The sequence below is a fragment of the Tachyglossus aculeatus genome, chromosome 1, assembly GCF_015852505.1.
Source record: "Tachyglossus aculeatus isolate mTacAcu1 chromosome 1, mTacAcu1.pri, whole genome shotgun sequence".
Classification (NCBI taxonomy): Eukaryota; Metazoa; Chordata; class Mammalia; order Monotremata; family Tachyglossidae; genus Tachyglossus; species Tachyglossus aculeatus.
Window position 1 is genome coordinate 146,101,003 of NC_052066.1, and position 21,866 is coordinate 146,122,868.

At 49.1% G+C, this 21,866-nt stretch overlaps 1 protein-coding gene across 3 annotated transcripts in view; it reads left to right on the forward strand.

The window, feature by feature from the left end:
• Positions 1 to 7,806: 7,806 nt before the first annotated feature.
• The window catches only part of CDC42BPB (CDC42 binding protein kinase beta), a 110,039-nt gene continuing 95,979 nt past the window's right edge, over positions 7,807 to 21,866 (forward strand). Inside the window, exon 1 of one of the 3 annotated variants that reach the window (XR_005451381.1) lies at positions 7,807 to 8,179. Coding sequence is in view for 2 of the 3 variants with exons in the window: in XM_038747575.1 (XP_038603503.1) it covers positions 8,005 to 8,179 (175 nt within the window). In the remaining variant the exon portion in view is untranslated. The remainder of the gene's footprint in view (positions 8,180 to 21,866) is intronic. The other 2 variants (XM_038747575.1, XM_038747576.1) reach the window with 2 other exon arrangements.

Below are 21,866 nucleotides of genomic sequence, written 5' to 3' on the forward strand. Positions count from 1 at the left end.
CTCCTCGCCATGCCTCGTTCTCCCCATCCCGCCGTCGACCCCCGGCCCCCGTCCTCCCCCGGGCCCGGAATGCCCTCCCTCTGCCCATCCGCCCAGCTAGCTCTCTTCCTCCCTTCAAGGCCCTACTGAGAGCTCACCTCCTCCAGGAGGCCTTCCCAGACTGAGCCCCCTTTTTCCTCTCCTCTTCCCCTCCACACAGCACTTGTGTATATTTGTACATATTTACCCAGCGCTTAGAACAGTGCTTTGCACATTGTAAGCGCTTAACAAATACCATTGTTATTATTATTATTATTATTATTATTATTATTATTATTATTATTATTATTAAGGACAGTTTGAGATGAGAGAGAGCAAACCCACTGCTACAAGTTGTTTGGCCCCCTGCGGCATACTCTGTCACCCCCTTTTAGACTGTGAGCCCACTGTTGGGTAGGGACTGTCTCTATATGTTGCCAACTTGGACTTCCCAAGCGCTTAGTCCAGTGCTCTGCACACAGTAAGCGCTCAATAAATACAATTTATTGATTGATTGATTGATTTAGTTCTCGTGCGGAACCGCCTTATTAAACTCTGAGATGGGCACACTCGCACTCACCCTTGGGACACCCAACTTTTCCCACTTGCACACAAACCGTCCTACACACTCTCACACACATATTCAACTCACGGCGCGCACATTTCCTCAGTCACACACAAACAGTCGCTGACACCGCCACGCACATTTCTGAGAGGCACGGGCCTGGAACTCAGAGGGAGTCGGAGGTTGTGGGTTCTAATCCTGCCTCTGCCCTATTCATTCATTCATTGAATCGTATTTATTGAGCGCTTACTGTGTGCAGAGCACTGGACTAAGCGCTTGGGAAGTACATATAGAGACGGTCCCTACCCAATAAAGGGCTCACAGTCTAGAAGGGGGAGACAGACAACGAAACAAAACACGTAGACAGGTGTCAAAATCGTCAGAACAAATAGAAGTAAAGCTAAATGCACATCATTAACAAAATAAATAGAATAGTAAATATGTACAAGTTAGAGTAATAAATCTGTACAAATATATATACAAGTGCCATATGTCTGCTGGGTGACCTTGGGCAAGTCATTTGACTCATCTGTGCCTCAATTACCTCATCTCTAAAATGGGGATTAAGACTGTGAGCCCCATTTAGGACGGGGATTGTGCCTGACCTAATTACCTAATAATAATAATAATGATAATGATGGCATTTATTAAGCGCTTACTGTGTACAAAGCACCGTTCTAAGCACTGGGGAGGATACAAGGTGATCGGGTTGTCACACGGGGGGCTCACAGTCTTAATCCCCATTTTCCAGATGAGGTAACTGAGGCCCAGAGAAGTGAAGTGACTTGCCCAAAGTCACCCAGCTGACAACTGGTGGAGCTGGGATTTGAACCCATGACCTCTGACTCCAAAGCCTGTGCTCTTTCCACTGAGCCACGCTGCTTCTTGTGTCTACCCTAGCGTGTAGAGCAGCGATTGGCACATAGTAATCGCTTAACAAATACCACAATTATTATTATTATTATTAAGCTCTCAATCATCAATCCATTTATCCATCAATGGTATTTATTGAGAGCACGTCTATTCTCAGGGAAGACTGTGAACCCCACGTGGGCCAGGGATTGTATCCAACCTAAATAACAATAATAATAATGGTATTTGTTAAGCGCTTACTATGTGCCCAGCACTGTTCTAAGCGCTGGGGTAGGTACAAGGTCATCAGGTTGTCCCACGTGGGGCTCACACTCTTCATCCCCCATTTTACAGGTGAGGTAACTGAGGCCCAGAGAAGTGAAGTGACTTGCCCAAAGTCACAGAGCTAAGTTCATTCATTCATTCATTCATTCAATCGTATTTATTGAGCACTTACTGTGTGCAGAGCACTGTACTAAGCGCTTGGGAAATACAAGTTGGCAACATATAGAGAGATGGTCAGCGTGGCTCAGTGGAAAGAGCCCGGGCTTTGGAGTCAGAGGCCATTAGTTCAAACCCCGGCTCTGCCAACTGTCAGCTGTGTGACTTCTCTGCGCCTCAGTTACCTCATCTGTAAAATGGGGATTAAGACTGTGAGCCCCCGAGGGACAACCTGATCACCTTGTAACCTTCCCAGCGCTTAGAACAGTGCTTTGCACATAGCAAGTGCTTAACAAATGCTATTATTATTATTATTATTACCCAACAGCAGGCTCACAGTCTAGAAGGGGAAGACAGACAACAAAACAAAACATGGAGACAGGTGTCAAAATCATCAGAACATTCATTCATTCAATCGTATTTATTGAGCACTGTCATTCATTCATTCAATCGTATTTATTGAGCGCTTACTGTGTCCAGAGCACTGTACTAAGCGCTTGAGAAGTACAAGTTAGCGACATATAGAGACAGTCCCTACCCAACAACAGGCTCACAGTCTAGAAGGGGAAGACAAACAACAAAACATGGAGATAGGTGTCAAAATCATCAGAACATTCATTCATTCAATCGTATTTATTGAGCACTTACTGTCTCATTCATTCACTCATTCAATCGTGTTTACTGAACGCTTACTGTGTGCAGAGCACTGTACTAAGCGCTTGGGAAGTACAAGTTAGCGACATATGGAGACGGTCCCTACCCAACAGTGGGCTCACAGTCTAGAAGGGGGAGACAGAGAACAAAACAAAACATGGAGACAGGTGTCAAAATCATCAGAACATTCATTCATTCATCATCATCATCATCATCATCAATCGTATTTATTGAGCGCTTACTATGTGCGGAGCACTGTACTAAGCGCTTGGGAAGTACAAATTGGCAACATATAGAGACGGTCCCTACCCATTCAATAGTATTTATTGAGCACTTACTGTCTCATTCATTCAATCGTATTTATTGAGCGCTTACTGTGTCCAGAGCACTGTACTAAGCGCTTGGGAAGTCCAAGTTGGCAACATATAGAGACGGTCCCTACCCAACAACGGGCTCACAGTCTAGAACGGGGAGACAGACAACAAAACAAAACATGCGGTCAGGTGTCAAGTCATCAGAATAGTCATCAAAGTGGAGGAGCGGGATTCGAACCCACGACCTCCGAATCCCAAGCCCAGGCTCTTGCCACTAAACCACGCTGCTTCTCACAAGGGAAGGGAAGCAGCATGGCCTAGTGGAAAGAGCCCCGGCCTGGGAGGCCAAGGACCTGGGTTCCAATCCCGGCTCTTGTGCCTTGCCTGCTGTGTGACCTTGGACAAGTCACAGCGTGGCTGAGTGGAAAGAGCCCGGGCTTGGGAGTCAGAGGTCATGGGTTCGAATCCCAGCTCCGCCACTTGTCAGCTGTGTGACCTTGGGCAAGTCACTTCACTTCTCTGGGCCTTAGTTCCCGCATCTGTAAAATGGGGTTTAAGACTGTGAGCCCCCCGTGGGACAAACTTGATCATCTTGTATTCCCCCCCAGTGCTTAGAACAGTGGTTGGCACATAGTAAGCGCTTAACAAATACCACCATTATTATTATCTTTGCCTCAGTTTCCTCATCCGCAAAATGGGGGGGATTCATTGTTCTCCCTCCTCCTTAGACTGTGCGCCCCATGGCCTGATTACTCTCTAATAATAATAATAATGGCATTTGTTAAGCGCTTACTATGTGCAAAGCACTGTTCTAAGCGCTGGGGAGGGATATAAGGTTAGGAGAAGCAGCGTGGCTCAGTGGAAAGAGCTCGGGCTTTGGAGTCAGAGGTCATGGGTTCAAATCCCAGCTCCGCCAACTGTCAGCTGTGTGACTTTGGGCAAGTCACTTCACTTCTCTGGGCCTCAGTTACCTCATCTGTAAAATGGGGGGATTCATTGTTCTCCCTCCTCCTTAGACTGTGAGGCCCATGGCCTGATTACTCTCTAATAATAATAATAATAATAATTATGGCATTTATTAAGCGCTTACTATGTGCAAAGCACTGTTCTAAGCGCTGGGGAGGTTACAAGGTGATCAGGTTGTCCCATGGGGGGCTCACAGGCTTAATCCTCATTTTACAGATGAGGGAACTGAGGCACAGAGAAGTGAAGTGACTTGCCCAAAGTCACACAGCTGACAGTCGGCGGAGCTGGGATTTGAACCCATGACCTCTGACTCCAAAGCCCGGGCTCTGTCCACTGAGCCACGCTGCTTCTCCACTAATAATAATAATAATAATGGCATTTGTTAAGCGCTTACTATGTGCAAAGCATTGTTCTAAGCGCTGGGGAGGGATACAAGGTTAGGAGAAGCAGTGTGGCTCAGTGGAAAGAGCTCGGGCTTTGGAGTCAGAGGTCATGGGTTCAAATCCCGGCTCCGCCAACTGTCAGCTGTGTGACTTTGGGCAAGTCACTTCACTTCTCTGGGCCTCAGTGACCTCATCGGTAAAATGAGGATGAAGACTGTGAGCCCCCCGTGGGACAACCGGATCACCCTGTAACCTCCCCAATCAATCAATCAATCAATCGTATTTGTTGAGCGCTTACTATGTGCAGAGCACTGTACTAAGCGCTTGGGAAGTACAAATTGGCATCACATAGAGACAGTCCCTACCCAACAGTGGGCTCACAGTCTAAAAGGGGGAGACAGAGAACAGAACCAAACATACCAACAAAATAAAGTAAGTAGGATAGAAATGTGCAAGTAAAATAAATAAATAAATAAATAAATAGAGTAATAAATATGTACAACCATATATACATATATACAGGTGCTGTGGGGAAGGGAAGGAGGTAAGACGGGGGGATGGAGAGGGGGACGAGGGGGAGAGGAAAGAAGGGGCTCAGTCTGGGAAGGCCTCCTGGAGGAGGTGAGCTCTCAGCAGGGCCTTGAAGGGAGGAAGAGAGCTAGCTTGGCGGAGGGGCAGAGGGAGGGCATTCCAGGCCCGGGGGAGGACGTGGGCCGGGGGTCGACGGCGGGACAGGCGAGAACGAGGCCCGGTGAGGAGATTAGCGGCAGAGGAGCGGAGGGTGCGGGCTGGGCTGCAGAAGGAGAGAAGGGAGGTGAGGTAGGAGGGGGCGAGGGGATGGACAGCCTTGAAGCCCAGGGTGAGGAGTTTCTGCCTGATGCGCAGATTGATCGGTAGCCATTGGAGGTTTTTGAGGAGGGGAGTAATATGTCCAGAGCGTTTCTGGACAAAGATAATCCGGGCAGCAGCATGAAGTATGGATTGAAGTGGAGAGAGACACGAGGATGGGAGATCAGAGAGAAGGCTGGTGCAGTAGTCCAGACGGGATAGGATGAGAGCTTGAATGAGCAGGGTAGCAGTTTGGATGGAGAGGAAAGGGCGGATCTTGGCAATGTTGCGGAGCTGAGACCGGCAGGTTTTGGTGACGGCTTGGATGTGAGGGGTGAATGAGAGAGCGGAGTCGAGGATGACACCGAGGTTGCGGGCTTGTGAGACGGGAAGGATGGTAGTGCCGTCAACAGAGATGGGAAAGTCAGGGAGAGGACAAGGTTTGGGAGGGAAGACAAGGAGCTCAGTCTTCGACATGTTGAGCTTTAGGTGGCGGGCAGACATCCAGATGGAGATGTCCTGAAGGCAGGAGGAGATGCGAGCCTGGAGAGAGGGGGAGAGAGCTGGGGCAGAGATGGAGATCTGGGTGTCATCAGCGTAGAGATGATAGTTGAAGCCGTGGGAGCAAATGAGGTCACCAAGGGAGTGAGTGTATATTGAGAACAGAACAGTGCTTTGCAATCAATCGTATTTATTAAGCACTTACTGTGTGCAGAGCACTGTACTAAGCGCTTGGGAGAGTACAAGTTGGCAACAGATAGAGACAGTCCCTACCCAACAGTGGGCTCACGGTCTAGAAGGGGGAACATAGTAAGCGTTTAATAAATGCCATTATTATTATTATTATTATCAAGTTGCCCCATGTGGGGCTCACAGTCTTCATCCCCATTTGACAGATGAGGGAACTGAGGCTCAGGGAAGTGAAGTGACTTCCCAACTCCGCCACATGTCTACTGTGTGACCTTGGGCAAGTCACTTCACTTCTCTGAGCCTCAGTTACCTCATCTGTAAAATGGGGATGAAGACTGTGAGCCCCCCGTGGGACAACTTGATCAAGTTGTATCCCCCCCAGCGCTTAGAACAGTGCTTTGCACATAGTAAGCACTTAATAAATGCTATTATTATTATTATTATTATTATTATTATTATGTGGGGGAGCCGGGATTCGAACCCATGACCCCTGACTCCCAAGCCCGGGCTCTTTCCATAGAGCCACGCTCCTTCTCTATCTGCCCGAGCGCTTAGTACAGTCCTTGCCATGTAATAAGCGCTTAACAAGTGCCGTTTTCGTTGTCATTAGCAACGCATACTGGCGGCGCGCGCACCTTTCCTCTCACGAGCACGTCAGCACGCGCATGCGCGCGCGCACCGTCCCTCTCACAAGCACGTTAGCACGCGCATGCGCTCGCGCCCCCTCCCATGAGTCGAATCAGCTCAGCTTGTCCCCACCCAATCACCCGCCTACGGCAAGCGGCGAGGGCCGCGCCGGCGCAGCGGGGCGCGCGGACATGCGTGCTGAGGGGGAGCGGGTGGGTGGGTGACGTCAGCGCGCGTGCGCGACCCGAGGGTTAGGGTTGGTGGGGGCCTTAATAGGTGGGGTTGTGCCGTGAGGTCAGCGCGCGTGCGCGGGCTGTGAGAGAAGGGGGGGCCACCGGTGGGAGGGGCTGCGCGGGAAGGTCATCGCGCGTGCGCGACCCGAGGGGTGGTAGGTGGGGTTACGCGGTGAGGTCAGTGCGCGTGCGCGCGGGCTGTGGGGCGTGAGGGGGGGCCGCCGGTGGGAGGGGCTGCGAAGTGAGGTCAGCGCGCGTGCGCAACTCGAGGGGGGTGGGGGGGCCCTAGTAGGTGGGGGTACGCGGTGAGGTCGGCGCGCGGGCTGAGGGGCGCGCCGGTGGGAGGGGCTGCGAGGTGAGGTCAGCGCGCGTGCGCGACCCGGGGCGTGGTGGGCGGGGGGGTCCTAGTAAGTGGGGTAGTGAGGTGAGGTCAGCGCGCATGCGCGGGCTGTGGGGGGTAAGAGAGCGGGGGGGAAGGGCGGGGCTGCGAGGTGAGGTCAGCGCGCGTGCGCGACCCGAGGCCTGTGGGGCGGTGGGGGGGGGGGCCCCAGTAGGTGGGGTTGTGAGGTTAGGTTAGCGCGCGTGCGCGAGCTGTGGGGCGTGAGACGGCTGGGGGGCGGGGCCGGCGGTGGGAGGGGTTGCGCGCTGAGGTCAGCGCGCGTGCGCGGGCTGTGGGGCGTGAGAGAGCAGGGGGAGAGGGGGGCTGCGAAGTGAGGCCAGCGCGCGTGCGCCACCCGGGGCGTGGTGGGCGGGGGGGCCCTAGTAGGTGGGGTTGTGAGGTTAGGTCAGCGCGCGTGCGCGCGCTGTGGGGCGTGAGAGAGCAGGGGGGGAGGGCGGGGCTGCGAGGTGAGGTCAGCGCGCGTGCGCGACCCGAGGCGCGGTGGGCGGGGGGGGGCCCTAGTAGGTGGGGTTGTGGGGTTAGGTCAGCGGGCTGTGGGGCGTGAGAGAGCCGGGGGGGCGGGGCTGTGAGGTGACGTCAGCGCGCGTGCGCGACCCGAGGGGTGGGGTTGCGCGGTGAGGTCAGCGCGCGTGCGCGGGCTGTGGGGCGTGAGAGAGCGGGGGGGGTGGAGGGGGTGAGGCCAGCGCGCGTGCGCGACCCGAGGGGTGGGGTTGCGCGGTGAAGCCACCGCGCGTGCGCCGCTCGAGGGGCGTGAGGGAGCGGGGTCCGGCGTCGTCCGTCCGTCCGTCCGTGAGGGAGGGAGGGAGCGGGGCGTCGTCCGGGGCCCGTCTCCCGGCGGGCGTGAGGCGAAGGGGGGCTTGTCCCGCGGGCCCCGCCCATGGCCCCGGGGGGCCCGGACCCGCCCCGACGTGTCGGGCTAGGACCCGGGGCGGCGGCGACGACGGCGACGACGACCACCGCGGGGGTCGGGCCCGGCCGGGACTAGGGGTCGTCGTCGTCCCCCCTCGCCTCACACCCCCCCACGGCCGCCGCCATGTCGGCCAAGGTGCGGCTGAAGAAGCTGGAGCAGCTGCTCCTGGACGGGCCGTGGCGGAACGAGGGCGCCCTGAGCGTGGAGACCCTGCTGGACGTCCTGCTCTGCCTCTGCACCGAGTGCGGCCAGCCCGCCCTGCGAAGGGACAAGTACGTGGCCGACTTCCTCGACTGGGGTGAGTCCCTCGCCCCCCATCCTCCTCCTCCATTCATCATCATCATCATCATCATGAGCGCTTACTACTGGACTAAGCGCTTGGGAAGTCCAAGTCGGCCACACATAGAGACAGTCCCTATCAATCAATCAATCAATCAATCAATCGTATTTATTGAGCGCTTACTATGTGCAGAGCACTGTACTAAGTGCTTGGGAAGTACAAATTGGCATCACATAGAGACAGTCCCTACCCAACAGTGGGCTCACAGTCTAAAAGGGGGGAGACAGAGAACAAAACCAAACATACTCACAGAATGAAATAAATAGGAGGGATGAGGTGGTGCTTTTGATCGATCAATCGTATTTATTGAGCGCTTACTGTGTGCAGAGCACCGGACTAAGCGCTTGGGAAGTCCAAGTCGGCAACATCTAGAGACAGTCCCTACCCAACAGTGGGCTCACAGTCTACAAGGGGGAGACGGAGAACGAAACCAAACATACTCACAGAATAAAATAAATAGGAGGGATGAGGTGGTGCTTTCGATCAATCAATCAATCGTATTTATTGAGCGCTTACTGTGTGCAGAGCACTGGACTGAGCGCTTGGGAAGGACAAGTCGGCAACATATAGAGACAGTCCCTACCCAACAGCGGGCTCACAGTCTAGAAGGGGGAGACAGAGAACGAAACCAAACATACTCACAAAATAAAATAAATAGGAGGGATGAGGTGGATCATCATCATCTTCGTCATCAATCGTATTGAGCGCTTACTGTGTGCAGAGCACTGGACTAAGCGCTTGGGAAGTCCAAGTCGGCAACATCTAGAGACGGGCCCTACCCAACAGTGGGCTCACAGTCTACAAGGGGGAGACGGAGAACGAAACCAAACATACTCACAGAATAAAATAAATAGGAGGGATGAGGTGGTGCTTTCGATCAATCAATCGTATTTATTGAGCGCTTACTGTGTGCAGAGCACTGGACTAAGCGCTTGGGAAGGACAAGTTGGCAACATCTAGAGACAGTCCCGACCCAACAGCGGGCTCACAGTCTAGAAGGGGGAGACGGAGAACGAAACCAAGCATACTCACAAAATAAAATAAATAGGAGGGATGAGGTGGATCATCATCATCTTCATCATCAATCGTATTGAGCGCTTACTGTGTGCAGAGCACTGGACTAAGCGCTTGGGAAGTACAAGTCGGCAACATGTAGAGACAGGCCCCATCCTCCTCCTCATTCATTCAGTCGTACCGATTCTCCTTCATCATCATCATCATCATCAATCGTATTGAGTGCTTACTGTGTGCAGAGCACTGGACTAAGCGCTTGGGAAGTCCAAGTTGGCAACCTATAGAGACGGTCCCTACCCAACAGTGGGCTCACAGTCTAAAAGGGGGGAGGCAGAGAACAAAACGAAACGTATTAACAAAATAAAATAATTAGGAGGGATGAGGTGGTGCTTTCGATCAATCAATCGTATTTGTTGAGCGCTTACTGTGTGCAGAGCACTGGACTAAGCGCTTGGGAAGTACAAGTTGGCAACATACGCAGTCCCTACCCAACAGTGGGCTCATAGTCTAGAAGGGGGAGACAGAGAACAAAACCAAACGTATTAACAAAATAAAATAATTAGGAGGGATGAGGTGGTGTTTTCAATCAGTCAATCGTATTTATTGAGCACTTACTGCGTGCAGAGCACCGGACTAAGCGCTTGGGAAGTCCAAGTCGGCAACATGTAGAGACAGGCCCCATCCTCCTCCTCATTCATTCAGTCGTACCGATTCTCCTTCATCATCATCATCATCAATCGTATTGAGTGCTTACTATGTGCAGAGCACCGGACTAAGCGCTTGGGAAGTCCAAGTTGGCAACATCGAGAGACGGTCCCTACCCAACAGTGGGCTCACAGTCTAAAAGGGGGGAGACAGAGAACAAAACCAAACATACTAACAAAATAAAAGAATAGATGTGTACAAGTAAAATAAATAGAGTAATAAATATGTACAAACATATATACGTATATGATTCATTCAGTCGTACTGATTCTCCTTCCCTTCCCCACAGCCCCTGTATATCATCAATCGTATTTATTGAGCGCTTACTGCGTGCAGAGCACTGGACTAAGCGCTTGGGAAGGACAAGTTGGCAACATAGAGAGACGGTCCCGACCCAACAGTGGGCTCACAGTCTAGAAGGGGGAGACAGAGAGCAAAACCAAACATACTCACAAAATAAAATAAATGGGAGGGATGAGGTGGTGCTTTCGATCAATCAATCGTATTTATTGAGCGCTTACTGTGTGCAGAGCACTGGACTAAGCGCTTGGGAAGGACAAGTTGGCAACATCTAGAGACAGTCCCTACCCAACAGCGGGCTCACAGTCTAAAAGGGGGAGACAGAGAACAAAACCAAACATACTAATAAAAGAATAGATGTGTACAAGTAAAATAAATAGAGTAATAAATATGTACAAGCATATATACATATATAATTCATTCAGTCGTACTGATTCTCCTTCCCTTTCCCACAACCCCTGTATATCATCAATCGTATTTATTGAGCGCTTACTGCGTGCAGAGCACTGGACTAAGCGCTTGGGAAGGACAAGCTGGCAACATAGACAGTCCCTACCCAACAGCGGGCTCACAGTCTAGAAGGGGGAGACAGAGAACAAAACCAAACATACTCACAGAATAAAATAAATAGGAGGGATGAGGTGGTGCTTTCAATCAATCAATCGTATTTATTGAGGGCTTACTGTGTGCAGAGCACTGGACTAAGCGCTTGGGAAGGACAAGCTGGGAACATAGACAGTCCCGACCCAACAGTGGGCGCACAGTCTAGAAGGGGGAGACAGAGAACAAAACCAAACGTACTAACAAAATAAAATGAATAGATAGGCACAAGTAAAATAAATAAATAGAGTAATAAATATGTACAAACGTATATACGTATATAATTCATTCATTCATTCAGTCATACTGATTCTCCTTCCCTTCCCCATGGCACCTGTATCTATGGATATATGTTTGTACTCATTCCTTCCCTTCCCCACAGCACCTGTATATGTGTATATATGTTTGTACTTATTACTCTATTTATTTACTTTACCTGTACATATCTATTCTGTTTATTTTATTTTGTTAGTATGTTTGGTTTTGTTCGCTGTCTCCCCCTTTTAGACTGTGAGCCCACTGTTGGGAAGGGACCGGCTCTCTATGTTGCCGACTTGTACTTCCCAAGTGCTTAGTACAGTGCTCTGCACACAGTAAGCACTCAATAAATACAATTGATTGAGTGAATCGAATCCCGACTCTGCCACATAGTAATGATAATAATAATAATGATGGCATTGGTTAAGCGCTTACTATGTGCAAAGCACTGTTCTAAGCGCTGGGGGGGCGTGGCTCAGTGGAGAAGAGCCCGGGCTTTGGAGTCAGAGGTGATGGGTTCGCCTCCCGGCTCTGCCACCTGCCTGCTGTGTAACCTTGGGCAAGTCACTTAACTTCTCTGAGCCTCAGTTACCTCATCTGTAAAATGGGGATTAAGACTGTGAGCCCCATGTGGGGCAACTTGATCACCTTGTATCCAGCGCTTAGAACAGTGCTCTGCACGTAGTAAGCACTTAACAAATACCATTATTATTATTACAAGGTAATCAGTCATATTTATTGAGTGCTTACTGTGTGCAGAGCACTGGACTAAGCGCTTGGGAAGTCTGAGTTGGCAACATAGAGAGACGGTCCCTACCCGACAGTGGGCTCACAGTCTAGAAAAGCTGAAGTCGGGGGAGAGGAAGAACCACCAAAAGAGCTTGGGAAGTAAAAGGAAAACCAAGAGAGAATGATGCTGGAGAAATGAAAGTTAATAGGTTTCCTTCCCAATTGGGATGGCAGCCAAGAGGACGAAGTGGATCTTCGTGACTGTGAGCCGGCTGTTGGGTAGGGACCATCTCTATATGTTGCCAGCTTGTACTTCCCAAGCGCTTAGGTTGTCCCACACGGGGCTCACGGTCTTCATCCCCATTTTACAGATGAGGGAACTGTCTGCTGTGTGACCTTGGGCAAGTCACTTAACTTCTCTGAGCCTCAGTGACCTCATCTGGAAATGGGGATTGACTGTGAGCCCCACGTGGGACAACCTGATCCCCCCCGCCCCCAGTGCTTAGAACAGTGCTTTGCACATAGTAAGCGCTTAACAAATGCCATCATCATCATTATTATTATTATTATTACTGATTGAGCACCCACCGTGTGCACAGCACTGGGCTAAGCGCCTGGGAAGTTCATTATTCATTCAGTCGTATTTAGTGAGCGCTGACTACGTGCAGAGCACTGTACTAAGCGCTTGGGAAGCACGAATCGTCAACATATAGAGACAGGCCCTACCCAGTGATGGGCTCACAGTCCATAAAGGGGAGACAGACAACAGAGGATTGTTTTTTTCATTCATTCATTCAGTTGTATTTATTGAGTGCTGACTATGTGCAGAGCACTGTACTAAGCGCTTGGGAAGTACAAATCGTCAACATACAGAGACAGGCCCTACCCAGTGATGGGCTCACAGTCCAGAAAGGGGAGCCAGGCAACAGAGGATTGGTTTTTTCATTCATTCATTCATTCAGTCGTATTTATTGAGCGCTGACTACGTGCAGAGCACTGTACTAAGCGCTTGGGAAGACAAATAGTCAACATATAGAGACAGGCCCTACCCAGTGATGGGCTCACAGTCCAGAAAGGGGAGACAGACAGCAGAGGATTGTTTTTTTCATTCACATTTAATAATGATAGCATTTATTAAGCGCTTACTATGTGCAGAGCACTGTTCTAAGCACTGGGGAGGTTACAAGGTGATCAGGTTGTCCCAGGGAGGCTCACGGTCTTAATCCCCATTTTACAGGTGAGGGAACTGAGGCACCGAGAAGTGAAGTGACTTGCCCAAAGTCACACAGCTGTCAACTGGCGGAGCCGGGATTTGAACCCATGACCTCTGACTCCAAAGCCCGGGCTCTTTCCATTGAGCCACGCTGCTTCTCGATAAAAGGGGGAGGCCCAGAGAAGTGAAGTGACCCGCCCAACGTCACCCAGCTGACCAGCGGCGGAGCCGGGATTAGAAGTTCATTTCTAGACTGTGAGCCCACTGTTGGGTAGGGACCGTCTCTCTGTTGCCAACTTGGACTTCCCAAGCGCTTAGTTCAGTGCTCCGCACACAGTAAGCGCTCAATAAATATGATTGAATGAATGAATGAATGAGCCCACTGTTGGGTAGGGACCATCTCTCTGTGTTGCCAACTTGGACTTCCCAAGCGCTTAGTGCAGTGCTCTGCACACAGTAAGTGCTCAATAAATATGATTGAATGAATGAATGAATGAGCCCACTGTTGGGTAGGGACCGCCTCTATATGTTGCCAACTTGGACTTCCCAAGCGCCTAGTCCAGTGCTCTGCACACAGTAAGCGCTCAATAAATACGATTGAATGAATTTCGACCCCCGCCCGTTGACCTCATTTGTGCCTTAGTATTGATTGAGCGCCTTCCGTGTGCACAGCACTGGGCTAAGCGCTCGGGAAGTTCATTTCTAGACTGTGAGCCCACTGTTGGGTAGGGACTGTCTCTATATGTTGCCAACCTGGACTTCCCAAGCACCTAGTACAGTGCTTTGCACACAGTAAGCGCGCAATAAATACTATCGAATGAATTTCGGCCCCCACCCGTGGACCTCACTCGTGCCTTAGTATTATTGATTGAGCGCCTACCGTGTGCACAGCACTGGGCTAAGCGCTTGGACAGTACAGCTTGGCCCCTGCCCCTGGACCTCATTTGTGCCTTAGTATTGATTGAGCGCCTACTGTGTGCACAGCACTGGGCTAAGTGCTTGTAAGTGCAGCTGGGTCCCCCACCCCCATCCTCGACCTCATTCATACATTCAATTGTCCTGATAGAGCGCCTACCATGTGCACAGCACTGGACTGAGCATTTGGGAAGTACAGTTCAGCCCCCGCCCCTGGACCTCATTCATGCCTTCGTACTGATTGAGCGCCTACTGTGTACACAGCACTGGGCTAATCGCTTGGGCAGTACAGTTCGGTCCCCCCATCCTCATTCATAATAATAATAATGGCATTTATTAAGCGCTTACTATGTGCAAAGCACTGTTCTAAGCGCTGGGGAGATTACAAGGTGATCAGGTTGTCCCACGGGGGGCTCACAGTCTTAATCCCCATTTTACAGATGAGGTAACTGAGGCCCAGAGAAGTGAAGTGACTTGCCCAAAGTCACACAGCTGACAGTTGGAGGAGCTGGGATTTGAACCCATGACCTCTGATTCCAAAGCCCGTGCTCTTTCCACTGAGCCACGCTGCTTCCCATGCCTTAGTATCGATTGAGCGCCTACTGTGTGCCCAGCACTGGGCTAAGCGCTTGGACAGTACAGTTCGGCCCCCGACCCCGGACCTCATTCATGCCTTCGTATCGATTGAGCGCCTACTGTGTGCACAGCACTGGGCTAAGCGCTTGGAAAGTACAGTTCGGTCTCCCCCCATCCTTCCCCGCCCCTGGACCTCATTCATGCCATCGTATTGATTGAGCACCTACTGTGTGCAGAGCACTGGACTAAGCACTTGGGAGAGTATGGTTCGGCCCCCCCCCCCATCCTCCCCTGCACCTCATTTGGGCCATCGTATTGATTGAGGGCCTACTGTGTGCACAGCACTGGGCTGAGCACTTGGAAAGTACAGTTCGGCCCCCCCCATCCTCGACCTCATTCGTGCCATCGTATTGATTGAGCGCCTACTGTGTGCAGAGCACTGTACTAAGCGCCTGGAAAGCACATTACGGCAACACATAGAGACCCTTCTGGACTGTGAGTCCGTTGTGATGGAGGGATTGTCTCTCTCTGGTGCCGAATTGTATTCACTCATTCATGCCAACGTATTGATGGAGCGCTTACTGTGTGCAGAGCACTGGACTGAGCGCTTGGAAAGTACAGTTCGGCCCCCCCCATCCTCCCGTGCCCCTGGACCTCATTCGGGCCATTGTATTGATTGAGGGCTTAGTGTGCGCAGAGCACTGGACTAAACGCTTGGAAAGTACAGTTCGGTCCCCCCATCTTGGATGCCATTCATGCCATCGTATTGATTGAGCGCCTGCTGTGTGCAGAGCACTGGACTAAGCGCTTGGAAAGTACAGTTGGGTCCCTCCATCGTCCCCCGCCCCTGGACCTCATTCGTACCATCGTATTGAGTGCTTACTGTGTGCAGAGCACTGGACTAAGCGCTTTGGAGAATACAGTTCGCCCGCCCCTGGACCTCATTCATTCAGTCGCATTTATTGAGTGCTTACTGTGTGCAGGGCACTGGACTAAGCGCTTGGGAAGCACAGTTCGGCCCCGGGACCTCATTTATGCCATCGTATTTATTGAGCGCTTACTGTGTGGAGAGCACTGAACTAAGCGCTTGGAAAGTACAGCTCAGCAACACATAGAGACCCTTCTAGACTGTGTGCCCGCTGTGGGGGAGGGACTGTCTCCATCTACTGCCGAACTGTACTTTCCAAGCGCTTAGTAATAATAGTAATAATTATTAACAATGGCATTTATTAAGCGCTTACTATGTGCAAAGCACTGTTCTAAGCGCTGGAGAGGTTACAAGGTGATCAGGTTGTCCCACGGGGGGGCTTACAGTCTTCATCCCCATTTTACAGATGAGGTAGCTGAGGCCCAGAGAAGTCAAGTGACTTGCCCAAAGTCACACAGCTGACAAGTGGCAGAGCCGGGATTTGAACCCATGACCTCCGACTCCAAAGCCCAGGCTCTTTTCCACTGAGCCACGCTGCTTCTCTTAATTCTCTTAATTATTATTAATTCTTAATTATAAGAATTATTCTCTTAATTATTCTCTTAATTCTCTTAATTATTAGACTCCTTCTAGTCGGTGAGCCCCTTGTTGGGTAGGGACCGTCTCTGTTGCCGATGTGTACTTCCCAAGTACAGTCCTCGCTCAATCAATACGATGGAATTCATTCATTCATTCCATCGTATTGATTGAGCGCTTACTGTGTGCAGAGCACTGTACTAAGCGCTTGGAAAGCACAGCTTGGCAACACATAGAGGCCCTTCTAGACTGTGAGCCCGTTGTGGGGTAGGGATTGTCACTCTCGGTTGCCAGATTGTACTTTCCAAGCACCTAGGACGGTGCTGTGAACACAGTAATAATAATAATAATAATTAGCACTATGTGCTAAGCACTGTTCTAAGAGCTGGGGTAGATACAAGGTAATCAGGTTGTCCCACACGGGGCTCACAGTCTTAATCCCCATTTTACAGATGAGGGAACTGAGGCCCAGAGAAGTGAAGTGACTTGCCCAAGGTCACACAGCAGACAATCAGTGGAGCAGGGATTAGAACCCACGACCCCTGATCCCCAGGCCCGGGCTCTTTCCACTAAGCCACGCTGCTTCCAATTGAATGAATCCCTGCCCAACAACGGGCTGGCCCTCGTCCCGCTACCTCCCCTCTATACTGTGAGTTCATTGAGGGCAGGGACTGTGCTTGGTGTTATTGTGTGCTCTCCCAAGCGCTTAGTATAGTGCTGTGCACACAGTAAGCGCTCAATAAATACGATTGATTGAATGAGTGAACCATCCTCCTCCTTTTCACTCCCTCCCCCACCATCCACTCAATAAATATGATTGAATCCTCTCCCCTCCCACCCTCCTCCCCCCTTTTCAGCCCAAGCCTATAACCCCCCTGCCCATCAGTCTCAGTTGTCGCCTCCCCCCGACTTTCCATGCACCCTATTCGCAATCTTCAAAATCTGTCGTATTTACTGAGCGCCTACTGTGTGCAGAGCACTCTACTGAGCACTTGGGAGAGTACAGTAGAACAATATAACAGACCAGTTACCTGCTCACATCAGGTTTACACTCTAGGGTCTCTCCGTTCCTCACCCCCTGAGCGCCTAATACAGTGCCCTGGGCATAGGTACCCAGCAACGTGCAGTGGCGGTCGTGATAAGGATGATGATTTATTAATGATGTGTATGTATCTATAATTCTGTTTATCTGTACTGATGGTATTGATACCTGTCTACTTGTTTTGTTGTCTGTCTCCTCCTCCTAGACTGTGAGCCCGTTGTTGGGTAGGGAGTGTCTCTATCTGTTGCCGAATTGTACTTTCCAAGCGCTTAGTACAGTGCTGTGCACACAGAAAGTGCTCAGTAAATACGATTGAGTGAATGATGGCCATCCCGTTCTGGTCTCTCCTGTCCACCCCCAAACTCTATCTTCTCCATCCAGCTCTTGTAGCTCCGCCCTTCCCCACTCTTTCCCCTCTCCATCCCTGTGGGCTACATCTTCCCCTTGGGCTTGGCAATCACTCCACAGCTTCCTAGATCCACCCTTGAGCCTGGATATCATTTCCTGCAGTATTTCCTGGGATATCCGCCGTGATCGTTTCCTCCCCTCACCCCTCCTTCCATATGGCGTGTGCTTCCTACAGTGCTCTGCACGCAATAGGTGCTCAATAAACACCATGGATTGATTGATTGTGGGGTAAGTAGGGTCATTTGGGGGCTTGGGCACCTCTCTTCCCGGCAGCGTAATTCTGCCAGGACCTGGATAATAAGGAAAATGACAAGTCCGTGGATCTTGTGTCTGGGGCCACAGCTGCAGTAACTGTTTCCTGCTCTCTGGCCCTATTGCAAATTTCTATTACTACATTTTCACTGTACATGCTACCAAGTATCCACGTACCCATCGCCAGCTTAATGCTCCCTTTTTTCCTAGTGCCGAGGGAGCCCGGACTGACAGATGTGGTTTCAGAGAATTTAGGCAGATTGGGAAAGGGAAAAAAAAAAGTCATGGTTTTCATTCACTCATTCATTCAGTTGTATTTATTGAGTGCTTACTGTGTGCAGAGCACCGTACTAAGCGCTTGGGAAGTAGTTTTAATGGTGCATCAAACTTTAATAAATATTACTAAAGAATTTATTAGAAGTAGGGAGACCAAATGTCCTTTTGCACTGTTTTGGGGGATTGTTTTTTGTTGGTTTTTTTTTAAAGCAGGTGTCCTTAAATCTATTTATAATGATCAGTATCGTTGGCAGGCAAGAGATGAGGGCGAAGGGTATGGGTTAAACCAAGTTTCTAATAAACTCTTTTTATCTGTTAATCTGGTACCATAGTATCTAGGCCCTTTGATGTGGAGTCCCCTGTGCAAAGTATTACAGAGGAAGAGAAATTCCAACACCCCGGGTTAGTTGGGGCAACCCTTACCTGTGTATGCTGGATCTGGGCTTGCCCGGTTTGAACCAGCTGTTTTAATATAGGCTGTCTGCGTCGGATTAATTCACTGTTGCATCTTCACACACATCAGTCAACTCTCGCCTACCCCATCAGAGTGCCATAACCGAATTGCGGTCAAACTGTCCCCTACTTTGCGATAATGGTAATCCGACATTTGCTTCAAAACTGTTTAAAGAGTTCACTTGTTTCAAGAGTGAGTCACCTCCTCGGTGCTCTTCAGTAAATGTCGATGTGTGTCGTGGAAGACCAACAATAGACTGATGCCTTAAAAACCCATGGCAGCTGGTTCTGCCTCATTTCAATGGGAGCAGCCATTCTTTGTTATACATTAACAAACTAAGGGGATTCACTTCCTGGAGTCCTTTATCGACGTCAGTAATATGCTTTTCAACTGAATAATTAACCAGCCTTGCATCTGCTTTGAAAGGGATGTGGCAGGCTTGGGTGACTTCATTTCATTAATTCTCTGGATGTTGTAGTTTTCATTCATTTGCTAGCCACTCGATTTGGGACAGACCAGACAAATCTGCAAACAGATTCAAGGTAGTGGATATAAATAGAGCACAGTTGAGACAAGAGGGAAGCAATTCAGATGGGGAATGAGGAAGGGGTGGGAGGTAGTGTTCTCTGGGTTGGGGGTGGGGGAGAAGAGAGAGAGAGAGAACACTCCTCAACAGCTCCATGGCGATCATCTTTTAAGATTGAGCAGCCTCCATGTTGGCACCCATTATGTGATTAACATTCAGCGTAATTTAGTGGTCCCGCATCTCCCAGCTGATTTTGCAGCTAGGTATTTACTCTAAACTGTGAGTGCAGCAGTAACGATAGGGGTAACCTTAATGGTTAATTGTTTGCCAATCAAATGGACAGGACACCGACCATCCAAATTATGTGAACTGTAATTAAAATTTGCACGTAAACTATCCCCTAGTCTGTAGAAACTTGTGGTTAGAGACAAATAACAGTACTGTACCTCTGATTCACATGGTGTCATTCCTCTAAGGACCTCGGAGCACTTTTGTAAATACGTTAAGCACCCAAATATGTTGGGAAGGGTGTAGCCTAAAATTTCAGATTCTTCTTTTGTCACCATTTGTTTATTTCAGCCTGGACCTTTGTCATATCTCTCAGGTGTGGGAAAATAGAGCTCATCCACTACTCATCAAATAATTAGTAACGCCATTTAAAATCACTTCAGTCATCTTTGGCTGGATTGTCAGAAAATACTGGTCTGTCAGTGGTTTGGGGGAGACAGAATATTCCTAATTTGTAAATGGAAACCAGAGGAAAGGTCCCTAGACTCTTGCATTTTTGCTGTTTGCCCCATTTAATGATTTAGTGTCCTGACTACTAGACTGATTTAATCATTTTCCTGAGTGATTGCCGGAGAGGAAGAGGGGAGTATAGGCGATGATGTTTTTCCTCTTAAAAGAATGCACTACTCCCACTTAATCTGAAGTGCAATTTGTAACCATGTTGTCTTTGGACACACCCTGGATTATAACCATGCTTAAAATTTATCTCAGATAGCAATATAATTAGAGATCTCTGGTGTTCAGAGGGCCAAGTTCTCCCTCCACCCCCAAAGGAAATTTACTCAGACTGTGGACTTCAGTACTATACCAAGCAAGAATCTTGTCAAATGCTCGAGATGCAAGAGATAACTGGGCAGAGTTATTGTAACAATTGAAATTATAGTACGGATACAACCCATTTTAATAATACTTTAATTTTGAAATAATGGAATTGCTGAACCTCACTTGCTTTGGAAGCAATATACAGGCCATTTTAGAGCATTCCAAGCATGCTGGAGAGCAGGAAAGTCTCTTTCTGTCATACTTTCTCAGGTGCGTAGTACCAGTACACTGCATCCAGTGAGTGACCAATAAATACCATTACCACTACTACTACTAGAACTGGAAGCATTAAGTTCATTACAGTGTCTCTCTTTTAGAAACTTTGAAACCAGTAGGCTAACAGGTCAGATCTCCCAGGAATGAGATTATTTCTGATTCGGGTTTCTTGTCTTTTGTTGTAAGGAATCAATCAATGATATTTATTGAGTGCCAGCTGTGTGCAGAGCACTAGCTAAGCGCTTGGGAGAGTACAATACAACAAGAGTTGGTAGACAGGTTCCCTGCCCACAGTGAGATCACAGCCTAGAGGGAGGAGCTCGCAGTCTAGAGGAAAGGATTAGTCTCCTTTCACCTCCACAGTTTTGTCTTTAATTTTCCCCTGCTTGTGTTTATATTTTAAATAATTTTCTTGTTTACTGTCTAAATCAGAATATTAGTTGTTTCAGGTAGTCGTGTCCAGAAACAGAAGCTAACCCATTTTCGGTGACAGTTTATACATTTTTGTGGCCTTAAGATTCAGAAGTAATTTGAGGCGCTCGGTAGTTAAATGTTTTAGTAGCAGACTCAGGCCCTATCTATTGTTTGTATAAACAGGTTTTTAGCTAAACAATTGAGAATGTTTTTGATTTTAGAAATGAAGTCAGGTTATCTTGTGTGACGATCCAGTCAGTTCTTCTACAACATGGGGGTGGGGTTCCTAGAGAACCTCATGTTCACAAAAACTCACATTATAGTACTCATTCCTTGATGGATGCCTTGCCCAGGCATAAGTCTGTGTCTTGTGACCCTACACTGTCTCGTATCCAGACCACGTATGTTTGGGAAGAATGAGTCCTGCTTCTCTCATAGCATTCTTTTCAAAATGGGCATGAAAATATATGCTACAGAAGCACCGTCTGTTCTTTTTGTAATTTGGTTTCTTAAAAAAACTCTCACTGCACCTAAGTTTTTTCATCAGTTAAATAATTCCTTATTGGGTTTCAAATACTTCCATAGTAATGTCAGTCTATGACACTTATTGATTGCTTAATGAGTGCAGAGCTCTGTATTAGGCATTTCAGAGAGTACAGTGCAACAGAGTTGGTAGACACCTTCCCTGCCCACAACAAGCTTACAGTCTGGGGGCAGGGCGGGGGGGGAACATGACCAACATTAATATGAATAGTACCATTATATGGTCTCATTATTTCAAATGATCAGGTCTCATTCCCGCCCCCTTCCCCCTCACCCCCCAAAAAAGCATACCAATTGTCTTTCCTCTTAAATGATGAAGGCTTTTTGTATGACATAACTGATATTTGTTTGAGGTCCAAATGATTCTCTTCATTTTCGCAATCTGTTTTTATTCCTATTTACCTTGACTTCATGTATTTGGTTTTGTTATTTAATTTGCATTTATTTGAAATACCTCAGTTAATTTTGGAGTTCTTTTTTTTCAAGTGCTTCAGATTACTTTAAGGTCAAAGGGCTTCTCTGGAGCAAAATTATTTGAAATCTAAGCTTAAGGAGAAAAAGTCAGAAATTCGAACCCAAAGACATTTGGA